This window comes from Anopheles arabiensis, chromosome 2 (assembly GCF_016920715.1).
Source record: "Anopheles arabiensis isolate DONGOLA chromosome 2, AaraD3, whole genome shotgun sequence".
NCBI lineage: Eukaryota > Metazoa > Arthropoda > Insecta > Diptera > Culicidae > Anopheles > Anopheles arabiensis.
Genome location: NC_053517.1, coordinates 86,022,019 through 86,034,152, shown reverse-complemented (window position 1 = coordinate 86,034,152; position 12,134 = coordinate 86,022,019). Strand labels below are relative to the sequence as shown.

General features: G+C 42.7%; 1 protein-coding gene across 2 annotated transcripts; it reads left to right on the top strand.

Moving 5' to 3' along the window:
- The first annotated feature begins 6,800 nt into the window (after positions 1 to 6,800).
- Positions 6,801 to 9,279, top strand: LOC120897467 (beta-galactoside alpha-2,6-sialyltransferase 2). Of its 2 annotated transcripts, none has more exons than XM_040302394.1 (6): positions 6,801 to 7,001; positions 7,413 to 7,502; positions 7,574 to 8,303; positions 8,381 to 8,553; positions 8,624 to 8,721; positions 8,796 to 9,279. In XM_040302394.1, the coding sequence occupies exons 2-6, from the start codon at positions 7,454 to 7,456 to the stop codon at positions 8,937 to 8,939; spliced, it is 1,194 nt and encodes a 397-aa protein (XP_040158328.1). In that variant the 5' UTR covers positions 6,801 to 7,001; positions 7,413 to 7,453; the 3' UTR covers positions 8,940 to 9,279. The 2 variants fall into 2 exon arrangements, with proteins under 2 accessions (XP_040158328.1, XP_040158327.1); XM_040302393.1 differs by having other exon boundaries at positions 7,410 to 7,502; positions 8,796 to 9,278.
- The last annotated feature ends 2,855 nt before the right edge of the window (positions 9,280 to 12,134 follow it).

The window sequence follows — 12,134 nt, the reverse complement described above, 5'->3', positions numbered from 1 at the left end:
TCGTTAATGCCGTGTACACTAGCGTCGGTGGCAGGGAGGGAAAGCGAATGGTGGTAAGAAATACAAAAGCAAACATAAACAAAACAAAACAACAACAAAAAAAAGGTTAAACAAAACAGTTGTAGGTAATCAGACAGAATTATAGCGTGTAAGCAAACCAAAATAACGCAAAGAGAGAAAGGGAAGAGTAGTATTAAGCATTCGATTATGGCAAGAGGGTAGTAACCAAGGGGGAGGGAAAAATTAAAAACACATTTAAGACATTTCCACTAGAGAACAAACAAAAAAGCGAAACAACATACCCATACACTTGGCCGAACTCAGCGAAACCGGGTCTCGGTAGAGGAGGAAGCATTCAACTGAAGCAAACAAACCACCCACACAAACCGAAAAATAAGACAAAACAACCTCCCTCCCCTCCGCCCCAAAATACCAATCGTTAAATTAGTCAGTTGAGTTGTAAGTGTTAGCCGTGTGTGCGGAAAGCCACGAAAAGAACCTGGATCCGACGGAGAGGGTATCTCGTGGGACGATGATAGTGTGTTCACCAATGGCGTTTGTTGTGTTGTGTGCATACATCCTGCCACCGAACTGGCTCGAACTGGCAACCAATGTAACGTGGAGCAAGGGGAGGATTTGTTGGAGGTACTTGTGTCACCACTTGTGTTTAGCTTTTCGGTACACGCGTGTAGGTCCAACCTGTGCTCCAGTATTAGTAACTCATGTCCACCTCCCTCTCCACGAAAACCCGCCGATTGTGAATCGCACGAGGAAGATGATAATGATTACCACTATTTAGTGAACACTTGACCGCGAAAGTGCTTGAAAAGCCCTGACTGCTAGGGTTTCCTTTCTCGAGCAGTTGCGATTGTTGTTAGAAATACCAAGAAAACAAAAAAAAAACATTACTCAACAGGAAGCGATAGGGGCACCACAACGATTCGTAACGATTCCTCTATGCACAGATCCAGACATCTACACGCACGCAGACATGCACACAGAAACACTCTCATACACACAAAAATATGCATACATACAAATGCATACGTTCGCACACGTACGGCAAACATTGTTATACACCGGCACAGGTGTACACGGGGGTAGATGCAGCACGACGCGATGAGTGCACGCGCTGCAGAAGGATACAACATCAAATGTTATGGCCTTACGAAGGCACGCGCACCAGTACCAGAGCACGTATGCGTACAGTTATGAACAGCAAGAGAACAAACGCTTGAACTTTTTCTGTTTTCAGACCAAAACTCTGTTCAATTCTGTCTTCCGAGAGCCTTTCCGCTGCTGCATCCTTTATAAGACTCACACACACACGCACACTCATGCACACAAACATGGACACAAACTCACGCTGTGCCGAATGGTGCAGTATTTGTTGTACTCATTTCGCCCCGCCCCAAGGAAGCATTGTTGATCTTTGTTGAGCTGACTAGTGAATAGGAAAGTTATATTACGTTTGTGTTCTGTGTGGCGAAAGTTTGGAAGAGTTTTATGTGCAACGATCAAAGGGTAGGGTAGAAAATCTATGATGATATTGCGACACAACCCTTTGCTATCCAGTTTGCCACCAGTGGCAAAACGGACTTTGCCAAACCAAACAAAAGAAGAAAAAAGAAAAACAGACAACAAACCACACAATCACATAGTTGAGATTTGAATATGAACACACCAAGCGTTTAGCAAGTATAGTCAAAGTTTCTGGTTGCAGGAAACAAATTTAACAACAACTACAACAACAAAAGCATTTTAATTTAGTTACTACTCGTGTAACGCAGATTGATCGTATGTATAAATTTTAGAGAGGAAAACAACCAGAACCTAAGTTCTGTTCCACATGCTGTTCATAATTCCAACGCAACCGTTAATGCATGAGCATGATTATATAGCCAAAAAGAAGACAAAAGGAAAGGCAGAAATCACGAGTTAAGTGAATAATAAAAGTTAAAGAGTAAATATATACAGCCACACAGTCACACCAACACATAAAACGAAACAAAAACGAAACAAAAAACAAGTCAGAAAAAATAGAAAAAAAAGATAACGTTGAAACCAAAACATACTAACACAAACTTACACACAAACAATTGCCAACCCAAAAGTGGTGCGTTGAATGCAAGTAAAAACAGAGATGTAAGTGAGTTTAACCTAATGATTAACTACTTGGAAGAATGACAAATGGCAAACAAAACAAACAAACAAAACGTACACACAACACGCAACATCGTTCTCGAGCGCCAAAGTCGTCGAAGAAATCGAAACAGAGAGAAGAGAAGAAAAAGAAGATAAGAGAGAGAGAAAAAACAGAAGAAAATACTTCAAACCGAACGGAATAGGTTAAACAAAAAAACGGCAGCAGAGCAGCAGCAGCAGTGAAGGGGACAAACACGAAAGTATTAAAGTATTTTATTTCATTTTATGATTTCTAGCGAAAAACAAAAAAAGGGACAAAAAACAAAACTAATAAAAAGAAAAAGAAAGGAATAAAGTATTAATATCCGAAAATGAACAGCGTTTGTTTGATTTCTTTTGCCTTCTGTTCGTTTTACAAAACAGTACACCGAAACCCACCTCCTAGAAAAACCCTGCCATGTTATATGTACCTGTTTGTGCAAGCTGTTTGTGAGAGCTCCTCTGTGCACTTATCTGTCTGCTATCTGTATGTGTGTGTATGTGTGTGTGTGTGAGTGCATTTCCATGCGTCTGCCTGTGCATGGAAATTGATGTCAAGACCTGTGTGCATCTCTTTCTTTGTTTCTTTCGTTGTTCTGGTGTTCTTTCCAACACTTCTGCTCTATCTACTATCTGTCTGTCTATTTTATGTAATTATTGTACTCTTGTTCCTCTCTATATCTTTGCAACTGCTCTTGTATTTTGTCAAGTTTATGTGTGTTTCTTCCCCTATCTTGATATGGTGCGACTCGCCATTGGTTACTATTGTGATGTGCCGTTTATCTTACTCATCATCTACTTCTAGCACTATTCTCTTCCTACAAGCATTACTATACACTCTGTTCACCTCGTTCCAATGTGTCTTGTCTGCACACATGCTCATACTTTCTTGCTGCTCTTCACTATCAGCTTCAACTTGTTAGACCACAATACATCACTATTAACACGAACCACACAAAATGTAACAAAGCCCAGATGGTAGGCAAGTGTAGCGTAATACTTAGGAATCTGTTAAGCAAGGCACTGTAGATACATTACCAGATAGCAGAGAGCGAGGATGCAAGCTAGCTGAAGCAATTGCTAGAGTTGAACAGTAAAACTGCCATTGATTTGTTTACAAACCTATCGTAGACAGTCTACAGTAGTGTTGGAACAATAATCACAAAAACAAAACAAGTTTGAAACTGGAAACAAGTTAAGAAACATACTCATATTGAAAAGATTGTCCACAAAAAATAATGAACAGAAGCAGCTGGACTGCCTTCTGTCTAAAGCATTGCAAGGTATTGTTGGTTATCAAGGGCATACTAGCAAACAGAACAGACGCATTAAATAGAACTAATTTTAAAAGAAAAACTTGTCACTTATTTTCATGCTCCTTCCTTCCGAGTTATCTCTACACCCGATTTGCTGTTGATGCTTGCTGCAGGTGCAACGTTTAAGCAAACACAAAAGCGTTAAATATTACTTCTTTCAGCTAGAAGTTGACACTGTATGCAGATTCAAATTGCAAACACTCATCTATCAACCGTTTACTCCAAAACCGAACGCTAGAATGTATCCGACCGTTGGTTAATACTTCACTCTATTCAACCATTGTTTATTGGTAATGCCGTGACTTTTCCAGCTCCACAAAACGACACACCCGCTCTTCAAAAAAGAGAAGAAACAACCTTAACCCAGTGAATAGATAACAGAAGTAAAACTTAAAAGAAACAAACCAGCACAAACACGTTGAAAACGAGAAACAAAGTAAAACACAGCAAACAAAAGAACTATATTAGGCCTTAAAATGCAATACATAATATTTTAAAAGTAGTTGTGATAAAAAGTGGAGCCAAAAACAGAGAAATAAATCCAATGGTTAAAGGAGGCAAATGGCGAACTACAGAGAAGCTGGAGAGAGTAAGCTGAAACGGAATGAATGATTAACAATTACCTAGAATAATAACAAACTATTATCTATGCAAAACAAAAGCAGAACGGACTGTCCGTGCATTTGCCATACCCGTCTCGAATCGGGCCGATTGATCGTACGCGCGAGTTGGCTCTCGCGTAGGCTTTGAAAACGATCGGTAAGCTGTTTGTTGTTTCGTGTTGACGGAAATGAATTCCGCCTATGGCTTCAACTATTGAATAGTCGTTAATGAAACAGTAAAACACTCAACCCTATTAGAGCTACTTCTGAAGAGCGAGAGAAATAAAGAAAGCAAATACGAAAAATGAAATGCGTGTCATGGGCCATAAGGCATCAATCAAGTGCACACAATAACAGCACGAAACGAAGCACAAGGTGTTGGCGCCAAAAAAATTAAAAAATTAAACGCTGATCCCTCGTTGAAGATATATATGAATTATAACACTAGCAAGTAGTATGGTATGTTGAATTGTATTTAATAGTTAACATGGATAGTTGCCTATAGTGAGATTGGAAAACGAGAGACAAGTAAGGAAACCACAACAACAACAAACAAACCAAAACAAAACAGCCAACATGGGGAGGATGATGTTTATTAGAATACGTAAAAGGAAAGAGAGGAAAGACAGAGAGAGAGAGAGAGAGAGAGAGAGAGAGAGAGAGAGAGAGAGAGAGAGAGGAGAAACCTCTACCATTTTTTGCTTTTTTGGTAACCGTCATTTGTTATCCGTTGCGAACAGAGGAACTAAGCAGAAGAAGGAAAAACAACCAACCGTGTTTTTTCTTTTAAATGTTAGTGTGTATGTTATAGGAAAATGTCCCTTTTTGTCAGCGTGCCCGCGTGCGCGTGTGTGTATGTCGCGGGTCGGGTCAGGTTGGGCATGCCAAAAGAACTAGTAATAATGTTAGCGTGTACCTAGCTCACAGCACAGCCCACACTGTGCTACTGTGCTGTCGTGGATTATCGCGGGATGGGAAGGCACTAAATAACTAAAGTAATAAACAATAAAGACTCTAAAAATTAACAAGTTATCTCTCATGGTGATGGTGTGTGTGTGTGTATGCGTGTGTGAGTGTGTGTGTGTGTACATGTTAATGATTTTGGGTAACGATTGCTGGATGAAAACGTTTGCAGGATACGGGTCACCGCCATTGTCCCTGCACTGCCCGGGTGTTAGGCTATGCGAGGGCAAAGAGATACAAACACATCACATTACACTATAATCCGTCACATCTTTGTAGTTCACTGAGAGAATGAAACACACTCCATCCGTGGAGGAAACAATTGTTAAGAGTGTCAAATTGTTGCTGGAACGTTACAAGCTTTTAGATAATTTTGCTAGAACCAGTTGCATGTGTGGAGCAGGATGACAGCTACTCTTCACACGGTAACACACATTTTCTCAGCTACATACACACCGACACGATACGTGCACCGCACTTTCCATACGTAATTTACTAGCAAACAATAAAACACCGCTATCGTACCACTAGCTCTTATACGACATTACCATATAACGGAAAATGAAGTTGTCCCCACGAAAATACGCCAAAAACACAAATGCACCCACACACACATAAACAAAAACACTATGCCCTCTATCCTTCTCTACCGGCCACCGGTCCGGCCAAATCAAATGCAGCGTGCGCCAAAACTCCCCACCAGCATAGGCAGGATAGCATTGAACGAAACAAAAAAAAAAATAAATACAAGAAACGGTGCAAACTTAGCCCACACGAACAACGGTACTCAAACAGAGAGCCCAACACAAAGCCGCACAGCCACACAAAACAGCCAACAACGGAGACCATAGCGAGCAGCCACGCCACTGGGCGGGCCTGGGGGTACTTGTACAATTGTGACATAGTAAATCGTAACGAGTAGGTATAATCTAATTCACGATCTCTGTACGAAGAACAGCTAACTAGAATTTGATGAATTCACTATGTAGAAAGTCGTAGAATAAAGATACTATATGAATTACAAACATGAGAATAAATCACGATTCGAGTTCACTTTTCATTTCTCTTATTTTGGGGCGCGGAAAGAAGATTCCTATTGACTGGAGGTAAGTATTTTTTAGAAATATTTAGATTGTCTATTGTAGATTTGATAAGATACGGGAAGAATGGAAGTATTTAAGGTACGAAGATCCATCTACAAAACTTGGTTTGGCTATTTGAATTATTACGAAACATCCATTGGAGATCGGTTCCATCTTAATACTAAATAACTATATAACAACCTGTTAAAAAATTATTGTGATCTACGTGATCATGATGCAGATGCACTAGACATAATTTTGCCTCATAATACGCCCATTTCCCCCGTTTCTATACATAATTTTATTACAAACACATAAATCATTCTCTTCATAACAGAGGATTCATTATAACGACCAGTTTTGTGGCAAAACCTTAAACCAAAATCCAATTTCCGAATTTGATGGTTCATTAAATAGACGTTAAAGTTTGCTTTCCACATGAAACCACCTTGCACCCAGATAGCACCTAGCACCCAGAGCAAGCAAAACCAAGGTGAGGTAGGTAGCAAGCTGTTGCTCTTGAAATTTGTGCCGAAAACACACGTTCTCCTCCTTCAGAAGAAACGAATGCGGCGCCTGCGTACTTCGGTATGCCATATAGGGCGTACTTGTGTTCGATTTTACGAACGATAGTTCATTTTGCCACGGTCTGTCGGTAGAGACCAGACATCGTTTAACGCTGGTACCATCGTACCATTGCTACACTTGTTGATAGTGAGTTTAAGCTATCGTGATTAGTTTGTGTTCGGTTCGATAAGATGTGCATTGTTAAACTGTGATGTTAAATTATTCTTCCGGAAAATAATGGTGAACAAAAGTGAAAAAGCTTCAACACTGCCTCCATAAAGCATGCGGTAGGAATGAATGTAGAATGACGATTGGTGGTGTGGAAAATGAAGTAGAAAGGATTTGTTTATCGTAGATGTGTTTTTTTGAATACTCAATGTTCCATTTACAACTCACTGTTCCCATAGAAACGGCTACAAACTAAAGTTTGCTAGACGCAGACTAGCATTCGAAACATGCATACGAAAATACCGACTGTGTAGTGCTGATTGCATACATTTGGGAGTTTTTCCTAACACCGACTAATACGTTCGGGGTTTTTGTTGCAAAGTCGTCATAACGAAAGTGTGAGGAATCAATATGTTGTAATTTATTTTAAATTTTTCTTTTCAACCATGGCAAGACTCACAAATCTTACATCGTAGAAAAATGATACAAAATACCATTTATCAGTATATGTTTCGTTTTTATTTCAGTAGTCATTTATAACACACGAAAAATCAAAATAAACAAAGGAAACATGAGAGTTTTAATCGAGCTATTTATAATTGCAATCCTCTCATTCACCGGTAAGTAAATATGGCATCATTTTTACAACAATGTGTGTGTGTTTAATACTGGTTTCAAAACCCTTTTCCAGTGATACTCGCACGCGAAAGGCGTAGCGTGTTCTACGTCAAGCACAACTCGACCGAGAAGAGCCAAAAGTCGGTTTCATCGAGCGACGAGAAACCGACCCTCTGGCTGAAGGACCACGATGCACCTCGGATACGACCGCACTTCAGCCTAACCAAAACGTCCAACTTTTTGTTCGACCTCAATCGGTACCGGTGCAGCGAACCGGTCACCCCGGACTGCATCAATCGGACGGTGCTGTTTCGGGCCAAAATCATTGGAGAGCTGCGCAAGCGTCTGAAGGAACCGTTTACCGACGGCGATCACTATCAGGTTCGGTACGGCCGGCCACTTGAACCGGTCGCTAGTCCCGTGTGCCGAATGATGCGGGCCAATGTGCGCGTACTGTCCTGGAAGGAGCCGCCCTTTACGTGGAACGAGATCGGTAGCTATCTGCCAACGAGCCCACTGTTCGGTGACGTTACCAATGGGAGCTGTGTCATCGTTGCCAGCGCCGGTTCGTTGAAGCGATCGCAGCTTGGCTCGTTCATCGACGAGCACGACATCGTGATGCGGTTCAATCACGCACCTACGGAGGGGTACGAGGCGGACGTTGGTTCGAAGACTACCATCCGTGTGGTGAACTCCCAGGTCGTAACCAAACCCGAGTATCAACTGCTGACAGCGCCACTGTTCCGGAATGTCACGATCGCCGCCTGGGACCCGGGCAAGTTCGATCAAACGCTGGCGGAATGGTACGCATTGGATACGGATGGAAGGTACTGCTTTGGGAGTTCAGTAGGATAATAGAGCCATTTTGGTGTGTCATTAGGTTAGCAACTCCAGACTTCAATTTGTTCGATAACTTCAAAAAGTTCCGGAGTAGCCATCCACAGTCGAATTTTCACATCATCGACCCGCGCAGCATCTGGAGGGCTTGGACTGCACTGCAGGATCTGACGGATGTGCCAATTCGAAAGAACCCGCCAACGTCTGGCTTTATCGGTAAGCTGGAGGATGTTAAACTAGAAGCTCTTGGTCTTGGAGTAATAATGTATGATCGTACAACTTCCAGGGCTGGGTCTTCTATTGCCTGTCTGCCGCTACATAGACGTGGTGGAATACATACCAAGCACTCGCATGAACGGGCTGTGTCATTACTATGACGACGAGGTAAGTACCTTCCTCGGCTAGGTTCTCCTCCGTCCCTCTCAGTCCCTCTCACTCCTCAATCTTCCATTCCGCAGCTAAACCTCGGCTGTACGTTCGGTGCGTGGCATCCACTAGCGGCGGAGAAGCTGCTCGTCTTCCGAATGAACTCCGCCGACGACTACAGCGTCTTCCAGCAGGGCACCGTCCGCATCCGTACCGATCAGCTCGAACGGTGCTAGGGCGACGACTTCCGGCACCTGTCCGACGGCCGATCGCCGATGAAAAAGGAGCAATGGAATCTCTTCACCAACCCTCCCTAACATCGAAGCAAAATGTCGTCGCTGGCGCGAAACAATTAACAACGGCACGAATTAATTAAGCAATTCAAATCGACAGCTGAGGTCAGGACGGCGCGTGCCCGCGTCTGCAGCCAGTGCACACACACACACAGCGGCATTAGACATTCCATCCAGAGCGGGTCCATCGGTAAACGATTTGTGTGTATTAAGATTAGAAATAAAGAAACCCGTGAGGAGAGGGTACAGAGAGAAAAAAAAACAATACATGCGCTTCTAACACAACGAGTCGTCACTTCTTCCTCCGGCTCAGCCGGAATGTGAGCTCGGAACGGGGGACGTGAGTGCATATCGAATTCGCTGACATTTACACCCGCCGCTGTGTGGCAGTCGTGGAACGAGAGCAGCAATTAAATGACCACTGGCACGCTGGAGGAATTTTGCACCTTTACACCTTTAAAAAGGGCGTTGATGTGCTTAGAGCCCAACTTCCCGGCTGGTGTGAAACCTTGCAGTTATTTATCGCATGCTTCGCGTTCCGTACGGTTCTTGATACGGTGCAACGACTTACATGAACTTATCTGCACCCAGTACGACCCCGGGGAAAAGCTGCAAGCATCTCACGGTACGCTCTGTGTCCCTCTAAAGGTGAAGATTTATAACGCGTCCAATATGTTTTCACTTCAATTTTAACTACCGGAAGCCACTGCTGGACACCGGTCTGCAGGCCCATGCCAACCGCGAAGCTGTAGTAAATCGGACTTTTATCGCTTGATCCGATCGCAAGCACATGCTGCACATACGCAGCCACTGACCGAAACGTGTGAAGCCGCTCAATGCGTAGACGGGCAGACACCGAAAGAGATGCACCCGCGCGTCTTTTACGACCTGAACTTGGCAAGTTTTACGAGTACTTTGTCTAGGTCGAGAGTGTCACCGTACCGCGGGCGATGCCGGTTGATGCTAATTAGCTGCAAAGGGGTATGTTACAGCAACTGAGCAGAGTTTTGTGTTTCGTGCGTTTTGCTTTTGGTTCGAATCAGATAATTACATCCCTCCAAACCATGGACCAAAGAGCACGTTGCGTTCAATTTTGAATGTGCTCTGGATAGTAATGCAATCCCAAGGTTTTGGTCACTCTGAAGCATGAGGACAGTTCCCACGGGGAATAACCAGAACAGTGGTTTCAATTGCTATGTTTTGGTGTAGCGTTAAACGATTACTAAACTCAAGTGTTTGCAAATCTGTTCAAGTGAATTAGCTGTTTGGAGAAAATTGGTCCTCTCGATTCGATCAAGAAAATCAATTTATTACTCACAATTTCTCTTGAAGTTAAACCATCATGACCGAACCATTTGATTGCTAAACCATCATGACTAATCTCGTTGAAGTGCAGACATTTTCCTTCCCATCGGTAAACCCCCGTAGAATATTTTTCGGCATATTGCTACAAACTCTCAAAAAGGGGAAACCGATCACACGGCCGATTCGGCTTCTTTCCTTTTAATGAAGCAACGAGACACGAATTTCAATGCATTGGGTTTCGAATTTTGATAATCCGATAATGAATCATTGGTCCATCGGCAGCGCTGGTTGCTTCCTCCGTCACGTACTTCAGATCGTGAGCAAAGGTTCAATGCTTGCGGAACAATTCTAAGGATGCAGCACTCCATCATGCCAGAAGTAAACGTTCCCTCACAATGCAAGGACACACTACTGTGTGTTAAACGGTCCCATAACTTAAAGAAAACCCATCGATCGTTCACCGTTACCGAGCAGACCGTTGTTCTTAAGGTGGTCGGGAAGAAAGCAAAGCTTTTGCAAAGCGGAACAATCAGTCCTTCAATGCATAGTGATTTACGGGAAAAGAATGCAGCCTCGCATCCGGTGCATCTCACTCTCGTGCGGAAAACAAAAAGATGCACCACATTGGCTGCGTTGACAACCGAGATCACCTGTGCGATCGCAAATGGATGATTTATGAGTCTTTGTTTGTTTGTCGATCTTCACTTTCTAGCCGTTTGGCTTCATCGCACAATAGAGCCGTTCTGTAGCTTAGAGACAAGGGCGGCATTCGTTGCATGGAGCGCCGTATCATTTTTATGACTACATTTTAACAACAAACAAACACTAGAAACGGGAGCTGCTTTAAAGGGCATTGCTCTGTCTTGTCTTTACTGATTTGCATACCGAATAGCTCATGCGATCGCAAGGAACTATTGTCACACGCTGCCTTATCACCTGTCACTTATGCATTACTCTGGTTCGGGTTATTCCCTGCACTTTAATTTTCGCCATTTCTCAATTCTTGCCGCCGGCTGTCGGTACAAACCACCCGTTCGGTAGTTTGGGCTGGAGTTTATGACGTCACCGATGTGTCAACTCCTAGATCATGATCACGAAATGTGCAACCCACCCTCCCTGCAGTGGCAGGCACTGAGTGAGATGAGAAATCTCACCAACTAGGGGAGCTCACTCATCAGACTCTCGTTGTGGTTGGGAGCTGTGGCTTTGCATCGCAACGGGGTTGTTTTTTAAGGGGATTGTACATTGGAGCAACGTTGTATTTTCTGTGCGGTTAGGCGAGATAAACAAAGGCACGGGAAGGCTCTCCGCTCTCGCTACTCTCACACGAACAAAACACAAAAGATTGTCGTTCGCTTTGATGTCAAACTATGGGGCGGAGCGTGGCAAAAATATGTTTGCAATCTGTTAACCAGTTAATTTGAAATGAATTGCTTCACCCAAGAGTTGCCTTTCTATGAATTATTAGCCTTTTTATGGGCATTCAGGGTGAATGAACTGTTCTTTTTTTAAAGATAAAAAAAACTTTTCTACAGAAACTGAGAAACGACAATTTGTCATTTGTATTTCAAAGTTGTAAATGGATAGTTTTTTACACATTCTTTATAACAGTGGCGTTTTTATTGGGAGATAAAAATCAATTGCATCAATTTTTAAATTGCTTTGCATGTTTACTTTGAATTGAGTCGATCCTTATATGAAAATATAATTTAAAAAATTTAAATATATTTAAAAAATAAATACATTCACTGTCTTCATCTTTAAAATGGGGTCGGTTCAGCGGTACACGACTTAACAACTCGCCCATCTTGGGTACAACCCTAGAATTTATAG